The sequence below is a fragment of the Erinaceus europaeus genome, chromosome 14, assembly GCF_950295315.1.
Source record: "Erinaceus europaeus chromosome 14, mEriEur2.1, whole genome shotgun sequence".
In the NCBI taxonomy this organism is placed as follows: Eukaryota; Metazoa; Chordata; class Mammalia; order Eulipotyphla; family Erinaceidae; genus Erinaceus; species Erinaceus europaeus.
The window spans coordinates 11,395,428-11,414,314 of record NC_080175.1 but is presented as its reverse complement, the minus strand read 5'-3'; the positions used below and the strand labels follow the sequence as shown (position 1 = coordinate 11,414,314).

Below are 18,887 nucleotides of genomic sequence, written 5' to 3'. Positions count from 1 at the left end.
TGACGAGTCAGCAAATGACCTTATAAGGCTCTTGTTCAACATGTAAAACTTGTCAGGAAGTTTGTCTTAAATCTTATGGCACATCAGACCTAAATATGATGACATAAGTATGATGGAACATCAAAACAGAAAATCTAAACATGGTTAATTATTCACAGCATCATTAAAGAGGGGAAAGAGGGTAGGAGTTAGACTCAGAGGAGCTAAGAGACATCTCATTTCATAGGAGCAAACTGTTTCCAATTTCTTGGGGGCCAAGCTCAGGATCCTAAGTTTTCCAGAGTATGACAAAGCATTCCTAGAACTTGGAAGGAAAAATGGTCAAAAAATGGTCAGAGAGCCAGAGTGCTAGTAGATTATCTTGCACCAAAAATCAGATTCTGGTAGTTCATATCCTAATATTGCTCCTTCTTCATAGTCAGTCCATCTGATTATTACTATTTTTACAATACTGTAAATTTGTATTAAGTTTGAGGGTAGCACGGTGTCTCTTGACTCTTCACAAAAGTTCAGTATCCCAATGAATTCTCTCAAACCTCACAGCCCTTCTTTTCCCTTGCTGCATGGAGCTGGCTGAAGCCTCACCCTGACTCTAACCCTCCCTCCCCAGGCTTCTCTTGGCACCCACTCTATTTTCAAAAGTTCCAGCTGCTTTGTTCTTCCCCCTGGAGAGTCCAAAAGAACATTGCCCACAGGTCCTTCTTCCTGTCAGATCACTGTTTACTTCTTGACACTCCCTGAACTTTGGGGAAGAAGAAAGGCAGAAGCTGAATGGAGGTTAAAGAGCCGAGAATAGAGACACACAGATGTGAAAGTCCACTGTAATGGGACTGGAGCCCCAGGCCTCCCAGCACCCACACAGCTCTGCCCTCTGCTTCCCAGGGCATGCTCTGTGTTCTCTCCTCTTTTCTGACATCCACTGGCCTGGGCTCAGTTGTTCCTTTGAGAACTCGCACTACTCACTATCTGATTCTGTATGTTTAAACCCCTGAAAACCACACTGGCATCATCAGCCCACAAGAAAAGCACCTCCTCTTGCTCTCCAAAGTGCCTTTGAGGTTAAAGACTTCCGCTATCAAGTTCCCACAAAAGTAGGCCCTCCAAACCCCTCACACCCCTGCCTCCCTAAACACACATACACACAATTTCACTTACAAGTCCACTTCATTTCCCTCTGCAGATCAGGCTTCAGGATAAAATGATGGATTTTTAGAAGTCGCCTTATTTTTGTTCCCTTCCTGGTTCCTGCTGGGCCTCTAATAATACCTCAACAACCACTGACCTTTTAACTGGTGATGAAGTAAACAAAGGCAAAGATGGTGCTAGGTTTGAGGAAACCAGAAAGAATGGGAACACAAGCATGTCAAACGTGTCTTCTTCAGTGAGAGGATTCAGCTCACACTTAATGTATCTGGATAAACATTCTCTTCACTTTGGGCAGAGAAATCCAAATAAGGAGATTCTGATGGCTGTCCTATCATTAAAAAGCAGACAGAAGACTGTTGTCCTGGTTTCCTCAAAGAGAATCTTTTTCAAGACAAAAGAGGTGCTGGAGAAAGTCAGCCTCAAGCCATTGAAAAGCAATATTTGTCATCCTGTGCCTCTGTCCTCCATCCTACAAATGCCAAACTGGATAATATGCATTATTCAGCAACTTAAAACCTCTCAAGGCTCCATTTGGCTTTCCTATACCCACTTAAGGAACAGTCACTGTCAGAGGTCAAAGCTCATTAGTGCTGGAACCTAAATTCAATGCCCTTGAGATGGAAAATGTAGCTCTTGACAAGGCCTTCCAGGCTCTGATTAATTTGTTATAAAATCTGGATGCTCGGCAGGACAGGTTTCAAAACTTGGGAGAGTCAGGGAGCCAGGTGGTGGCCCACCCAGTTCAATGCATATAGTACAAAGTGTAGTACCCATGCAAGGATCCAGGTTCAAGCCCCTTGCTCCCCACCTGTGTGTGTGTGTGTGTGGGGAGGGGGTGCTTCACAAGCTGCAAGCAGGTCTGCAGCTGTCTCTCTTTCTCTCTCTCCCTATCTCTCTCTCCCCTCTCCATTTCTCTCTGTCTTATCCAATAAAAAGAAAAAAATGGCCACCAGGAGCATAATGAAGGCACCAAGCCCCAGATAGCCCTGGAGGCAGAAAGAAAGAGTAAGAGAGAGAGAGAGGGAGAGAGAAGAGAGACAGGGATGAACCTGTATTAGACAGGGTGCAAAAGTAAGTGAATGAAACTTGGTCTGTGTAGAATTATTCATGTTTTTAAAAATTGGGGTTCAGGTAGTGGTGCATCTGGTTGAGTGCACAAGTTATCATGTGCAAGGACCCCAACACATCAGTATAAGACTGAAGACTGAAGGTTCCATAAGGTAGGCAGTAAACCCTGACCCCTCAAAAACACTGGAAAGCTTAGATTGATTTTTGATTTTTTTTTCCTTTGAACAATGACACCATGTGATGATGCATTTCTTAGCTGTTAAGAGATTCATAACCATTTCACTCATTCAGCCTTTGTGCTATTGTACAGATGGCAGGCAGAGCACAAACATGGGCCTATGACCTTGCTATAAGGTTGCATAGCTGAGAGGCAGTACTGGGAGCTAGCTAGAGCTCTAGCAGCAAAATCACATCACATCTTGATTCTCCTACCAGGCAGCCTGGCTTCTGATACCACATGTCCACACACTTATCTGATTCTATAGACTTGCTCCCAGGAGGAGCTAAAGGAGCACACATTCCCGCGCATGCTCTCCATGCTCTCCCTTGATCCAACCCAGAGTCACTGTCTGGGTTGGATCAAGGGAGCAGGGCACTAATAGGAATCTAGAGTGGAAATTATTAGGAATATTCAGGATAATTCACAAACGCATCTGATATCAAGCTTGTAAAGCTTCCATGTTACTCTGAAACACAGGCACACTTTTCCTCTGAAGCAAAAGTCACACCAACACACAAGAGTGTTTCTCAAGCATCAGGTATACGTGATGCTCCCAACCCCACAGACCTACTTAAAATACAAATTCTCATCCAGTTGATCTGGGAAGGTGTCTGAGATTCCACACTTCTAACCAACTCCAGGCCACTGCTGTTGATGGTCTGAGAGCCACATTCTCAGTAGCAAGGGACAGAGTTGACAAAGTTTTTAACTCAGACCAAGCTGGGTTTAAATTCCAGCTCTGCCAATTAAGAGTTGTGTGGTTCTTAGGCTGGTCTCCTGACTCCACACTGCTTCAATCACTGCATCTCTGTAAATGGAAATATTATCTAAGAAGCACTTGATGATGATTGCATAAGCTGATGTAAATCTCATAACACAGTGCCTGGTTTATTATAAAGGGCTCCATAAATGCCAAATGCTGGCCACCTGCGAGATTCATGAGGGCAAGGAAGACATCAATTTGGCTCACCGCCAACATCCCATTGGCAATAACACAGTAGGTGCTCAGAACTGAATTAAGGATTGTATAACAGACCACACATGTAGTATCAGTATTTACGCACTCACTGAGTCCCACAGCTTTCTGTAGGAAGACACAGATGATATTTAAACCTCCACAACAGTCTAGCCTGTAACAAACCATCATCTCATCAAATCAAATTCAGCATTAACCACCACACTTAACCACTGATAGACCTATCATTTGTGATGTGTACTTGAGAAAGTGTCTTAACTGTAAACAAAGACAAGATCAGTCTGGAATCTGTATGTCATTAGGAGAAATTACTGCCTTGCTCATTATTTATGAGGCGGTCTGAACACAGATGTTATGAGAAACTTCTTTCTCAAACAAAGGTTACTTCCAAACCAAGTGTAGAACCAACCGCAGAGAGGCAAAATAAACCACGAGGTAAGTTGAGACTACTTCTTTTTTTATTATTTATTTTAATTTATTTATAAAAAAGAAAGACTGACAAAACCATAGGATAAGAGGGGGCCACTAGGGTAGGGCAAGAATACCTTCTCTTATATCTATACACACACTGGTTGGGGAGGAGAGAATGAGAAACAGAAAGAAGTGTTAACAAATGGTGGGGTTTAATCTTTTAAATCAAAGGCAGACAAGTGAGTCTGCTGAAAATTCCCCTGCAATCTAAGATTATCTCCAGACATCTTGCAAAGTAAGAGGCATCTTTTGAAGGGATCCCATTTCCAGAGAGGCACTGTGTGGAGGTATGGAGCAAGAAGGGGAGAGGATTGCCACCTACAGACAGAAGCAGCACTCCTTCTGCAAAGCACTGGCCAATCACAGTTCAACATGAGAAAAAAAAATTCCAACCCCACCACTTCCCCCCAACCTCTTCCAAACCACCACACAACATTACTTCATTTAGAATTACTTTCAAGTCATACAATCATCTCCAGGCAGGCTGCCTCTTCATTATCATCATCCCATTTCTAATTTCCCAGAAACACTGTGCCATTCAGCTATCTATTCATACCCCATTCCAGAGCCAACAAGAATGCAAGCCAACAGATTTCAAGCAGGCAAAGGCATCAGAATGAAAGTCTAAATCTGCTTACCTGGTATGAATGGGACCACCCGGAATATGTCAGACAATCTGCTGTTTACTGGTTCATATGGGGAATCTTCGAGCAGATCATTTCCTAAAGACAACAGAAAAACTGAGCTCAGATCTGTAAAACAGACATATTTCAGGCAGTTTTTGTTGCTGCATTTGAAGGCTAATATTATGGTTGTGCAACAATAAAAAGATGCTGAAACTTTCAGAGACCTCAAACAATCTATTAGGGTTGGTTATTTCTTTTCATTCCTGCCTCTGTTGTCCTTGCTCTCCCCTAGAGAGCCATGAAAATATTGGAGAGCAACCCAGCCTGATCTTGCCAAAAAAGTCTCCCACTCTTTGCAAAGGAATGAAATCAGAGAGGATGGAACAGTGACGTCACAAGCCAAGCCTGCCTCCAAGAGCCAATGGAAGAACACAGACCCCCAAAAGGCCCCCATTTCTTTGCTCCCCAGACAGGGCACACAGTCACCTTAAAAAAAACTTAAAAAAAACAGGCACCCTGACTTTTAAGCAGTCAATCTCTGAAACAGGTTTCCTTATAGGTTCTGGAAGAAATGGCAGCCAAGAGGTCAAATGTGTATATATTACTAAGTTTACAGGGGAGTCTTGGTGGAAACTGGAAATTTACAAATACAAACACAGGTCACCTCTGGCACACAAAGACCAAAACTCTCAGTGGGATGTATGGTCACTGGGAGTGTGGGCTTCTCTTCTTAAGCCACTCCTGTATTAACCAAGGTTGAACTACAGCAGTGGGTTCAAGACTCAGCTAATCTAAAATGACAAATAGGAGCAGGGGAGGGGCAGGGGTAAAGACAGAATGGATTCAGCTGGATCTTTTATGCTTACTTCTTCATTTTATGTCAGAGGAGATAGACCAGAAGACAAGGAGGGTGAGGCAAAAGCAGGCGGAAATCTACTTACTGTATTATGATTCTGTGAAACAAGACCGTACCTCAGACCAGCTCTCCTCAGGAAAAGAGAAAGAGAGAGAGGTGTGGAGTTCCTCACTGTGTTTTTGAAAGGAGTCCCACTCTAAAGTTCTGACAAGTTTCTGAGTGGTCAGCGGGGGTCCTGGGGGCAGTGTACCCTCAGCCCCTCATGCATTTTCCAAAGACCAGGTCCCAACAATGCTTGCTCAAGACAGCAAACACCAGCTGCCACTGTCCCTGGGGGCCAATGAAAGGTCCTCATTCTGCAGCTGGGGAGAAGTGAGTGGAGGATGAGGTCAGCCAGGCCTGGCCAAGGGGCCGCCTAAGCCTTGTGGGGCTACGTGGGGGAAGGGGGGAAGAGCTAGCAGCGGGGGCACATACCCTGCAGGCTCTGGTACATGCTCCAGTAGATGCGCAGACAGTTCTTCTCCTTCTTCATGCCCCGTTTGCAGCGGCAGTTGTAGAGAGACTTCTGCTTGAGGGCCTCCATGGCGCTGCGGCACTCGTCCTTGGCTTCCAGGCCCGATGTCAGGCTGAAGTTGGTCTCCTTGCCCGCCACGCACTGCCTCAGTGTGCGGTACTTGGTGCTGCAGCTCTGCTCCTTCAGGCACTGGTCACTGGCTTTCACGCAGTCCAGGCGGTCTCCACCGCTCACCTCCGCGGCCAGGAGTCCGTCTGCGGGCGGAGAGTCGGGAGCGTGAGTGCACCGGGGCTGTGCAGGACCCTTCACCCCGCGTTCAGAGAATGGGTCCGCACCCCCCCCCCCCACTCCAGAGAGCCCGTCTTCCCAACTCAGTCTTCCCCACCAGTTTCCCCACCCCAGCATCCGCCCGAGAGGCGGTGCGGGCTGTGAGCGGTTCGCCCCCTCTTGCTCGCCGGCTCCAGCACTCCAGATCCAGCACCCTGAAGCCGCTGGAGCCACCGCTCAGCCTTCAGGGCTGCAGTCTCGGGCTTTGGAAAGAGGGGAGCCCGGCTGCGATGAGGAGCTGGGGAGCATCGAGACGCTACTGGGAGGGGGGGGGGAGTTTTCCCTTCGAAGTTTCCTCGCCCGGCCGGTGCAATGTTCCCCCGCACCCCACCTGCCCGCCGCGCCGCCGCCAGCACCCCGGGACTCTTAAGGAGCGCCCGTTCTGGGGCTGCGGACCTCGGACCCCTCATTTCCCCGCCAGGTTAGATTATTACAAACCACAGGAAGAGGAGAAAAATGGGGGACAGAGAAATCAGGAATCGGGGCGCGCCAAGTGCCGCGCCGCCACTGCGCCCCCCTGCATCCCAAGCCCTGGGTGTTCGGATTCCAGATGCCCTTCCCCAAAAACGAAACTTCGCGCTCCCACATTCACAGAAGCTGGGGGGCCGGAGGGGTGGGGTGCCGTGGGTGCCCCTCGGATTCAGGGACTAAGAAAGCCAGAAGCGGCCTCGACTTACCCAGAAGCGGCAGCACCAAGTACAGGGTGGCCATGATCATCTTGCTGGCGCTCAGTGGGTCCCGGGCCCCCCCAAGCCCCCCCACACACAAAAAAATTCCAAAGCCGCTGCCGGGTCTCGCCGAGGGAGCTCAGCGCGCTGCCAGCCTCGCACAGCCGCGCCGCTGTGGCCGCCCAAAGTTCAGCTCCATCCAGCGGGAGAGGAAACTCCCAGCTTCCGCCGCCGTCGGCGACTTGGCTCCCCACAGGCAGGACCAGAGGGCGGGAGGCGGTTCGCTTTTAGGGGTCCAGGTCCGACCCCACCTGGAAGGGAGAGCGCGCTTGGAAATAAGAACGCAGAGCGCCGGAGCTTCCTCCGCCCCTCTCCCCTCCCCTGCTCCCGCCTTGGGGGACCTCACAGCGCCCCAGCGAGGGCCCACCCCTGCACAGGTCGGGGTGTAGGGAGGGGGCGCGGGGGGTGCATGTGAGAGTCTTCCTAGGAGCCGCGAGCACAGGCAGGATGGAAGCTGAGAAGGCAGAGGCAGGCTCCCAAAGTCCCAGGAGGGGGTGCAAGGGGTGCCTAGCGGGTTCACCCCAAGAGGCTGAAGGCAAGCCAGTAAAGAAATAGCATTACTTTGCGAGCACTGCGAACGGAGCCTTTGGCAGCCTGGAGTCCGAGCACTCGGCGGCAGCAGGACCCACGCCAGCCCGGGCGCGGAATAGCCGCCCCCCCCACCCCAGCCCCTGAGAAGTTCGCCGTCCCCCGCCCCCTCCTAGCTCCAGCTCCCGCCCTCCCCCTCTCCCCCCTCCTCAACCACCAATCGCTGCTCCCTGTCTCCGCCTCCTCCTGCTCCAGTCTCTCGTCACCTCTCAGCCCGGCGGTGGGGAGCTGGTGGTGTCCCCACTGTGCACGGTACCCGGGCTGGGCGCCCCTGCCCGCCGCGCTGCCTCCGCGCCCTCCCTGCGCCCGCGCCCGCGCCACGCACACGCCCGCCCAGCGTCCGGGAGCCGGGCGCCGCCGCGACACCGCCTCGGGCGAGCGCGCAGACCGGTCGGCGGCCCTCGCGCCCTGGCAGGTGCAGCCCCTCTCCTCGCGCGCGCCCCCGGGCCCCGAAGGGGAGCAGCGCCTGCTAGAGGGGAATGGGAGAAGCCACAAGGGGTCCCCAGACCGCCCCGAGGAATGAGAAAACTCTCTCCTGCCAACCAACCTGGACTCCGGCGATTGTGGCAAACTGCAGCGTGAAGCTAGTTTTCTCTTTGTGTGTGTGTGTTTGTTTGTTTGTTTGGGGGGTTCTTTACGCCCGCGCCCCCCTTTTTTTCTTTTCGGGGTGGCGTCTCTGCTCTTGGAAGAAAGATGCCTTAACCTCGGAGAACTAGAAGGACCGAGTGGGGCCGGGATGATTTGCGAGCAGAACGCCTGGCTCAGATGCCCGGTGGAGAGGGATATTAGTGGCTGCAACAAGCTGTGCGGAGGATCGCGGGTTCCAGAGGCCAGATTTGTTGGCCAGAGGATCCTCGGCCAGCTCCTGAGCCCCCCCCCCCACCACCACCACCACACACACCAGCTCTCGCCCGGCAATGCCAGTCCCCTTTATTCTCTCCCGCATGAACGCCGCAGAGGAACACGCTCGGGGCTGTGGGGCTCGGAGCCGGACTCTGCAGGAGCGCATAGGACGCGCAGCGCTGTGCACCCCGCCCCCAGCACCCAGAGGCCTCCACCCCCTCCCTCTTCCCCCTCCCCTCCCCTCCCCTCCCTCCTCTCTCTGACACACACACACACACAGAGACATACACACTTAGAAGCACAAAAGGGTACAATGCACAAGGGGCTCTTTCTTCTGTCCTTCTGCAGTCACACCAGCCTATTCCTTCTACGGAACACAAAGTTTTTCCCCCATGTCACCCGCGGTTGTGACTCAAAATTTGGAACATTAGAGACACCCTGGGACCCAGAGCCAGAGACAGAGGACGCTTCTCCCAGTCTCCTCCCGCTTGGACAAGAGACAAAAGCTGGTCCACTGCACTTAAACCGCAACAAACCCGGTTTGATGTATCAGCTGACCTCCATCTTGGCTGTCCCCAGAGTCAATTTTCCAATAATCATACCTTGAAAAACCCAACACCATCTTCCACTGGAATCGTTGGGACCACTAATTCTCCATAATGTAGATGACCCGCTCAGCACCCCTCTACATGCCAGGGGTACCTCAGGCACTGAAGTCTGGAACCGAATGTTGGGTCCAGAGAGAGGCCTGGGCAATCTCCTTCATTTTTGCCAATTGCTGATGGTTGGAGGATCTTTGCTGACACCCAAGTTTATCTCTCAGGGCAACCAAGTTTGGATCAAGTCTGGGTGAGGCCAGCTGTCACATCTACACATCCATCACAGAAGACAATGGGTCGCCCAGGAGAGAGAAAAAACTCTAGTGACCAAATGGGGGTTAATTGAAAAGGCCATGGGTTGGGGTTGAAGTCTGCAGCCTGGTGTTTGGGCCTAGAGAAGAAGGGGAGGAGGAAAGTTGATGGGGTGGGTCTCTTTTCATTCAACTCCACATAAGTTGCTGGCGCGCCCCGCAGCTGCTGCGCTTCTTATTGTTGGAGGGTGTCTGTTCTTCCAGAGTGCCCCCAAGCCCCCTTCACATTCTGGCACAAGTGTTCCTGGAGGCAGACAAGAGATTGACTTGCCCCCTCCCTTAGGGTCTCCTACCTGTAAATGTGCAGAAGGAGAGGGAGTAAGATCTACCAGACACTGATTTCTTGTTCATTGTATCAGTTTACATTTAGTTGTGGAATAAACAAAGCAAACATATGTCACTTTTTAGCGACAGATGGTTCAAACTAAGGGCTACTTAAGTTCTCTCTAGCAATGGTAACAGCCTGTTACAGAGTGGACTAATCGGAAATGTAATTAAATCTTCCAGTGTTTTTTTTTCCACCATAGAGAAGCTTTTTTTCATGTGTTCATTACTCAAGTCCGAAAGATCCTGGGGAAGTAATCCAAGTGAGCAAAGGAGGAACCTGTGAATTATCATTGCAACTGACGACTGCTGGGGTACCTCCACACACAAAACCTTATTCCATCAGTCCATGCTATAAATGGAGACAAAGATATCCCTTTAAATACACTCAATACTTGGGATTTAAATTTTCAGTGAGTGGACTTGTGCCTCTAGCTACTGAGGACACAGGATGGTTGGGTGACAGTAAGGTTTCAGCAACTACCATCCACATCCCATCAGTGCTCATTGTATGGAAATGATTCTATGATTCTACGTCACCCTAAGAACCCAGTGACTTGTTAAAATGTTTATTTATTTATTTTTAATTGAGAGAGATGCAAAGAAAGAGAGAGAGAGATACAACAGAGCACTGCTCAGCTCTGGTTTATGATGGTTCTGGGGTTTGAACCTGGGACCTCAGAGTCTAAGGCATAAAAATCATTTGCTAACATTTATGCTGTCTCCCCAACCACCCACAGGCATCTTTTTTTTTTTTTTTTTTCTTACCAGAGCACTGCTCAGCTCTGGCTTATGGTGGTGTGGGGGATTGAATCTGGGACTTTGGAGCCTCAGGCATGAGAGTCTCTTTGCATAGCCATTAAGCTTTCTACCCCACCCCAGGCATCGTTTTTAAAAGTCAATTTTTAGCAGAGTTAAGAAAGGGCAGAATAAAAGTTCTCCCAAAAAGTAGACCATTGCACTCCTAAAATCTTTACAGCTTTAAGAATGTTTTTTTGGGGGGTGAGGGTGGGGGGAGAAGGGGCACACCTGATTGGGCACAAAGCACTAGGACCCAGATTACAAAGAACTATGACCCAAGTTCAAGCCCCAGGTTCCAACCCTGCAAAAAGAAAGCTTCACAAGTGGTGAAACAGTGCTGTTCTCTTTCTCCTTATCTTTTCCTCCCTTCTTAATTTTCTGTCTCTATCTAATAAATCAACTAAATATTTTTTTAAAGAGTGTTTTGAATCTGTTCATGCAGTAATTTAGTACCAGTGAGGAGCCTATCCGTGGCTCTATCAAAGCACAGGTGTCACCATGCACAAGGACCCAGGCTCAACCCCATGTCTCCACCTGCAGGGGGTAGCTTCACCAGCAGTAAGGCAGTGATGCAAGAGTCTCTCTTCTTGGTCTTTCTCTTCCCCTCTTCCTCTCTATCTCTCTGTCTCTCACTCTGTTTAAAAAAAGTGACCAATGGAAATAGTGGAGACATGTAAGCACTGAGCCCCAAAGACAACACTGGTGGCAAATAAATGAATAAATAAATAAATATTTTGAGTGTAAGTAATAGTAGTTGTGATGATGTTTTTGATGACAATAATGACATTGTCCTGTTAATTTCTTGAGGAAGTTGAAAATTCCATGGCAATGCAGTCTACTGCTAGTTCACCATTCGATAGGCAAGGAAGCCAAGGAAAGAGGACAGTGGCTGTACCTCAAAACTGAACTTCCCAGGAAAGCTATGTAATATAAATTGTGTCCCCAGAGGGCTCTGAACTTTAACTCCACTAAGACCCAGAGAGAGCAGAGGAAAAGAGGAGAGATACTCAGGAGTAGTCATAAATGTGGATGTGATTTAAAACGGAAGAAAAGGCAGGACCATGGGGGGGGAAAAAGGCAAATATATATAAATAAAGACATAGTTATAGAAGTCAGAGTCAACTCATATTGGGAACCTTGGGAGAACTACTGTAGCTACCAATGGAGGGAATGGGGATACAGAACTCTGGTGGTGAGAACGATGCAGAATTATAGTCCTGTGATTATTTGTTTAATGATTCTTTTTTAAATTTTTTAATATTTATTTATTTTCCCTTTTGTTGTCCTTGTTGTTGTAGTTATTGATGTCATTGTTGTTAGATAGGACAGAGAGAAATGGAGCGAGGAGAGTAAGACAGAGAGGGGGAGAGAATGAATCGGCCTCCTTACAGATGGGGAGCAGGGGCTTGAACCCAGATGCTTGTGCCGGTCCTTGCACTTTGGACCACATGCGCTTAACCCGCTGTGGTACCGCCAGACTCCCAGTCCTGTTATCTTATAATTTTGTAAATCAATGTTAAGTCACTAATAAAATGTAATGTAATAAAATAAGTGTGCCCCTTACTCCACTTTGTGAGTTCTTGTATTAGAAAGTAGTAAATAAATAAATAAATAAAAACAAGGGTCAGGCAGCAAGCATCGCACAAGTTAAGCGTGCAAGTGTAAGGACCAGCTTAAGGATACAGGTTTGACTCCTGGCTCCCCACCTGCAGGGGAAAGTTGCTTCACAAGCAATGAACCAGGTCTGCAGGTGTCTATCCTTCTCTCCATCTCTCTGTCTTCCCCTCCTCTCCCAATTTCTCTCTGTCCTATCCAACAACAACAACAGCAATAACAATAATAACAATAGCAACGATAAACAACAAGGACCATAAAAGGGGAAAAATGGTCTCCAGGAGCAGTGGCTTCATAGTGCAGGCACTGAGTCCCAGCGATAAGCCTAGAGGCCAAAAAAATAAAATAAAATAAAAACTCACAGCTTTACTATTATATCCACTACCTTCTAAAAATGAGGGAACCACACAGCTGGAAAGCCCCTGGAAGAAGGAAGAAATGCAGTGTGACTTACTATGCTAGTATTATCTCTGTTTCCTTGGAGTTTATCTGTTCCCATATGTACAAGACTGATTTCAGGGTAAAAGATGGCATGGAAATATCCAATATTATTAGTAATTATAAAAGTTCATGCCACCTACTGTGACATGTTCTCTTGTTAATAAATTGGTTTTAGTGCTACAAAATTAGGTTCATTCCACCCAGGAGCATGTGAAGTGAGCAATTTCCTAGCATTTCTTGATCTAAGTGTATTTTCATAAGTTCATAGATGAGTCATCATGAGAATGACAGTCTTATTCCATGCGATATTTTGTCTCCTACTTTCATATCCTCAGCCCTATAGACTGGAATATGAAATATGTTCATTTTATGAAATAATGCTGTTCAAACATTACTCAACTTTCTTTAACTCAAACTAGCCCATCAAAGTATTTAATATTAGACAGCTTGACAGCTCACCTCTGTAGCCACACAAAAACACTCACCATTTCCCTAAATGTGCCATGCTTTTTTCTTCTTCTTTTGGCTATTGATACAGGTTTTCCCCCTACATTGTACAATCCATCTAATATGCACTTCATCCTGATATTTTAAGATCCAGCTCAGCTATAATAGGCCACCAAGCAGAGCAGAGATTCTTTTGCCTGAATAAACTGTTCTCTGTAGTGTGTTTTTATGACCCCATTGGGACCTTTTTTTTTTAATCTTTATTTATTTATTGGATAGATACAGCCAGAAATTGAGAGGGAAGGGGGTGATAGAGAGGGAGACAGAGAGACAAATGCAGCACTGCTTCATCACTCATGAAGCTTTCCTCCTGCAGGTGTGGACTAGGGACTCAAACCTGGGTCTTTGCACACTGTAACATGTGCACTCAACCAGGTGCACCACCACCTGCCCCCCACCATTGGAATCTTTATGATAACTATTGTGCCGTTGCACTGGAGCTAGTTGAGTTCTTCAACTGTATTGTGAGTTCCTTGAAGGCAAGAAGAAGTCCTATTTAATTGTTTTGTAGCTCCAGTATTTAGACTGACAACTAACACAATGTCCCACCCCCCAATAAATGTATATAGACTGTTTGAAGAATGAGTGGTGCTACTTCTCATTTTCCTCTGACACTATAATTCCACTGAAAGGTTTACATAAAACCCCTTTACTATGTGAACAATACTAAATATAAGTACCTCATGCAATTACTGGTATTGCTGTTCCAATAATAGTATCAACTTTGTATTATTCCTTTGGGGATTTGACATTTACATTTTTTTAAACAAAACCCATTATTGTAATAGAATGCTTTTTTTCCCCTCTGGCTCACTTTAATAGTAACATATGGCATATTTTATTTCTGGGAAATGATAGCTTGCCTTAGGTCATATTTTAAGGCATAAAGCCAGAGGCATAATAACATTCCCACCTGAAATACTCTAATCATCTAGAAATGTGCCTTCCTAGGAGATGTTTGAAGGGCCAGGTTACATGTAAGTTCCTTAGAACCCACATGTTCAAAGGCAAAAATCCAAAAGCCCAGTTGATCCAGAAATATATTTTTTTTAATTATTCTTCCAACACATGCATCCTCATGTAATCTTCTAGGAAAATGAGAAGAGTGTAAGCACCTGAACCCAGGAAAGTGGCATGGGGGTCCAACTACCGATACAAACCTCCCATTCTAATGCTGCTCTTCAACATTTGCCCTTTGGTGATATAGGAAGATGGAGCTCTTCTGAGTTTTCAGAGCCTGTTTCCAGACTGACTATATTAAGATGTGTCTTTAGAACATTATTTGCACATGGAAACTTTTTATTGGCTGTCAAGGTGGTGACCCCAAGAAACCTATCTTGGGAAACCTCTCTACCTCTTTAGTTTGCAAGTAATGTTCATGTCTTAGTACTCATAAGCCCATGCGTGGATCTTAATGCATCTATGGAGGAATATTGCACTTTGGGAGCTTGGAAGTCATTTATACATTGGCCTTATGCCACAAAATGCATTCAAGGTGTGTGTTCCCAAGGAAATAAAGTGCCTTTCACATCTTATTGCTTGGACATATGGCAGAAAAGAGCCCATTTTCAGGGGACTTGCAAGGCTTTTCCAGAGATTGCTAAGGTGCTGGATTAAAAAACACTGTACATTCCAGTGTTATCCAGGAAAGATGTGGAAGGGCTGCACCAAGAAAGCATCTCTTCTCTCCACTACTCTTCCTAACCAGTCCTAAAGCCCATTCCTGAGGGACTGTTTCTTCATTCAGGGCAAGAGGGAAGCTTAATCCCCAGCTTTTGTCCAATAATTAGCTTCTCTAGCTCTCTCTCTCTCTCTCTCTCTCTCTCTCTCTCTCTCTGGAGGAAGCAAACACAGATGCCAATCCACATGAGCTTTGGGACATGGAATGAAAACAAGACCGAAAACATTGATTCATTTCTTCAGATGACTTTTAGCAGCTTTTAAGACAGGGAAAGGGAGTCCGGCAGTAACACAGCGGGTTAAGCGCACGTGGTGAGAAGCTGCAGGGACTGGCCTAAGGATCCCAGTTCCAGCCCCCGGCTCCCCACCTGCAGGGGAGTCACTTCACAGGCAGTGAAGCAGGTCTGCAGGTGTCTACCTTTCTCTCCCACTCTATGTCTTCTTCCCCTCCTCTCCATTTCTCTCTGTCCTAACAATGAAGACAACAAAAACAATAATAAAAAAACAAGGGAAACAAAAGGGAAAATAAATAAATTAAATTAAAAAAAAAAGACAGGGAAAAGTTCAGATATCCACTGATGTTCACTAGGTCTGAAGTGCTGGGTCAGGGGCTTCTTCCTGCAGTGACTGAGCAGAGGATTAAGTCAATGTATTCCAAAGCTTTAGGAGTGAGAGGCCCAAAGGCCTGGCAGCAACAATGCAAGGCTCTGTGTGCAGCTTGTCCCTGTCATGCCACTTTCCCAGCTATCTTTCAATGGATGCCATGGAAATGAACTGTTTACCAAAACCAAAGCCTCTGGTAGCACTTTAGTATACGCATGCGCATGCGCTCTCTAACACAATTAGCTTGAAGTTAATGGTGCTCCCACCAGACATAATTAAGCCAATCGTGCTTGTTGCAAAAGGGATTTGGGGTCAGTTTTAAAGCATCTTCTGTGACATCATTTAAAAATCATGTCAAACTCATCACAAACTGTTCCTATGAAAACAAAATGTTCTTAGAGTTGTCGGTTTTATTTTGCCCTGTCAAAAATCTGACAAAAGTCAGTTGAAACTGTCAAGGAGAAAACATCACACAATATGAGGCTTTCCTCAAATCTGAAGAATATATAGAAGGAATGACAAATCTCTTATAGAGATTACTCTAGCAAAAAGTAAATTAGGAAAATTTAAGTGATAGGCTATCACAACAAATATATGAGGCTGTCCTTGATACAGTTCATAAATTAGAGGTCATGACAAAGAATTAAAATGAGATCTATTTGTTTTTGATCTGAATTATCTGTTAATCTTACAATACAGAGTATCAATGTGAGAGGTATTTGTGTGTATATTTTATCCATACACAACCCATGTTAAGAGACAAAAAGGATTTCTTCTCTTCCCATCCCTAGAGAATCTCTTGATGAAAAGGCTTCTCTAGCCTTCAGTATCTCATGTGTCAGTAGAGTTTCCACCTGTACTCTCTAAGATGTCATTGATTGCTTGATTGATCCATGAACTGATTGCCTTGATTGAATGATTGATTTTCTTGTCTCTATCTGGTGACTAGCTCTATGATGTACACCATAAAAATGCAGGTAAATTGTCTTGCCTAAGATCAGACTTGAGTGCTTCCTTCCCAATGGGGAAGACCACTAAATATTCCCTAATATTTTTCAGTTATTCTTCTACATAATTGCCTTCCAAACTGAAAGCCATTCTTCATTCATTAGTCACAATCAACCTTTATTTTATAAAGTAGACAAATGCATTATCTAAAATCACCATAAGTATGCCTACTACCTTATTGGATTGTCACATAGGATGCATTTATTAATGTGTATCATAGTTACAAACTTTGAAATTCACTGTATTATATAAATAACACTGATTTTTATTTGGATAGCTGGTCACCCAGAAGAAGAAAGACTGCTGTTCTTAACCTCCATACTAGTCAGTAATAGTCACATATCCACAGCCTGAAGACTAAAATGTAACAAAAGAGGATCACACTCACTCTACATAGTTCCACTGCCTTCCACACTGTTGCTTATTGTGCTATGTTCAACCAGGCAGGTGATAATAACAACTAGAAACAGCAGAATGGGACCAGTCAGTGGCACACCTTGTTGAGCACACGCGTTACCATGAGGAAAGACTCAGGTTCAAGTTCCCAGTCCCCACCTACAAGGGTGAAGCTTCATGAGTAATGTCTAAGTGCTGCATATCTTTTTCTTTCCCTCTACCTCTCTGTTTTCTTGTCCCCTCTCAATTTCTATCTTATTAAAACATAATATAAAAAAGAAGAAGAAAATGGCCATTGGAATGTTGGATTCAGGCACCAAGCCTGAACAATAACCCTGATGGCAATAAAAATAAGAGTGAAAATAAATGACATAGCAACAAGAAAGATGGGATCTAAGTTCAAGGATGATCTCCAAGAGCACAGCTATTTGTCTCCTCTGGACCTTGTACACCTCTATGTTATTAAGTAAAGGATAAACTGTTTTAGTTAGCATTATGTAGGGTCACCAATACATGCTCTGATCGTGTGTGCGACTAGAGCACATAATTTATGGTGAAAGAAGAGAAAGAAAGGAAAAATAAAATGTTCAACAGTGATTTACATGACTCTATTGACTTGCTATGGGAAATAGAGAAGGGCATTAATTATGAAGGAAAGTGCAAACTCATTGGCAACTGCAGATCTGAAATAATCAAATAATACAGTAAGTTAGTGCACAATGCATCATCAGCATGAGTGGAAATAACAACAAGGTTCTCAAGAGTCAGATGAGATAGGTCGACGTATTGAAATGCAAGTGAATCCATGGAAATGAGAGAAGGAAGAAAGGAGGGTAATAGTGTGAGGAATATTCTAAAGAGATTTTTTTTCACCCACTCTAAAGAACTGAAATGGAATGAAAATCCTCCAAAAATACAAGTTCCCCTGTCCTGTATCCCAAGTCTCCCTCACTCCTTGACAACCGGAAGTAGTGATCAACTAATCCTATCAACAGAGTTTCATGACAAAGTGACCCATCTACAAACTTGCTTTTGGTTTAGACACAGATGCCTTCTCATTTGTCAAAAACACTCATCACCCTCACGGCAGACCAAAGGCCACGACTTCCTTTGGTAGAACCTTGTGCAGAACAGGATGCTGTATTTATAGGAAGTTACTCTAGATGTGATGAGGTTGACTTTCTTTATGGGGAGTCATATCCACTCCACTCAGAAATACCACCATAGGATGCATTGGTCTTTGCACTCTTCTATAAGACCTGAGTCTTTTGATATTTCTCTAGGTTATTTGAATGCTCACGATGTGGATATACTGGAGTTCCATTTTCTTCATACTAGCTCAAAGCCATTTAACATTCTGGCCTCCCTACTTGGAAGATACATGACTTGTAACTGTCTTGCTGGCAGGGCAGGGGCATGTGAGGAGGGAAAGTGTATTTCAGCAGACTCGCCACAGAGGTATGTGTTAATTAAGTTAATTGTGCCATCAGCGATGCAGACTATGACAGTAACTGCTCCCCGTAATGGGCTGGGTTATTGCCATCATTTATTAAACGTGCTGGTTTTCTTTAATGCAGTCACTTCCCTTTATTCTTTAAGTGCACACACATACCCACAATTTATAGTTTATCAACCACTGGCACATGTATTCAGTTACACTATGTGATCCTTATACCTCCTCTACAATGGAGATCATGAATTTTCTCCTTTGAACAGATGAGGAAACTGAAACCCAGTGATGTCTAGTGACTAGTCAAACTCTGCCCAGTTTCTTATTCAGGAAGTAAGATCTAGGTCCAGGGTCATTTCCCAGATAGTCATACTGCCTCTCTAAGATTCACATTATGGAGGGAAAACCCCACCTTATTATTTACTATGTTCCCTAGAAGATTGTCTAAAATAAACATAATAATGAGTGAATTGGCTAATTTTCCAGTTGTGAAGTACTAAGGCAGAAATCCCGTATACTTTGATTGGGAGCAAACACAATCTTGGGGCCAGGAGAGTGCACTTGTCATCATATGACAGGACTCAGGTTTGCCTGAGGGAAATGCCTTGGGCAGAGGGAGGGAAACTTAATGATCAGAAGAAGAGTGTTCTAGTGTCTCACCTGCTCTCTCTTCTTCTCATTCTCTCTCTTTGTATTTTATTAGCAATTTAATATTGGCTTAAAAAATTACATGTCAACAGGGATATAATTCCAAACAGTTCCCACCACCAGAGTTTTGCATCCCCAATCC

The 18,887-nt window shown here is 45.6% G+C and overlaps 1 protein-coding gene across 2 annotated transcripts in view; it reads right to left on the bottom strand.

Moving 5' to 3' along the window:
• GFRA1 (GDNF family receptor alpha 1) overlaps positions 1-7,873 on the bottom strand; it is a 275,166-nt gene extending 267,293 nt beyond the window's left edge. Inside the window, exons 1-4 of one of the 2 annotated variants that reach the window (XM_060171220.1) lie at positions 7,727-7,873; positions 6,882-7,183; positions 5,838-6,131; positions 4,520-4,603 (exon numbers count right to left, since the gene is read on the bottom strand). In XM_060171220.1, the coding sequence (XP_060027203.1) occupies positions 4,520-4,603; positions 5,838-6,131; positions 6,882-6,921 (418 nt within the window). In that variant the 5' untranslated portion in view covers positions 6,922-7,183; positions 7,727-7,873. Of the gene's footprint in view, positions 1-4,519; positions 4,604-5,837; positions 6,132-6,881; positions 7,184-7,493; positions 7,593-7,726 lie in introns of those variants that run through there. The other variant, XM_060171221.1, reaches the window with a different exon arrangement.
• Between the last annotated feature and the right edge of the window lie 11,014 nt (positions 7,874-18,887).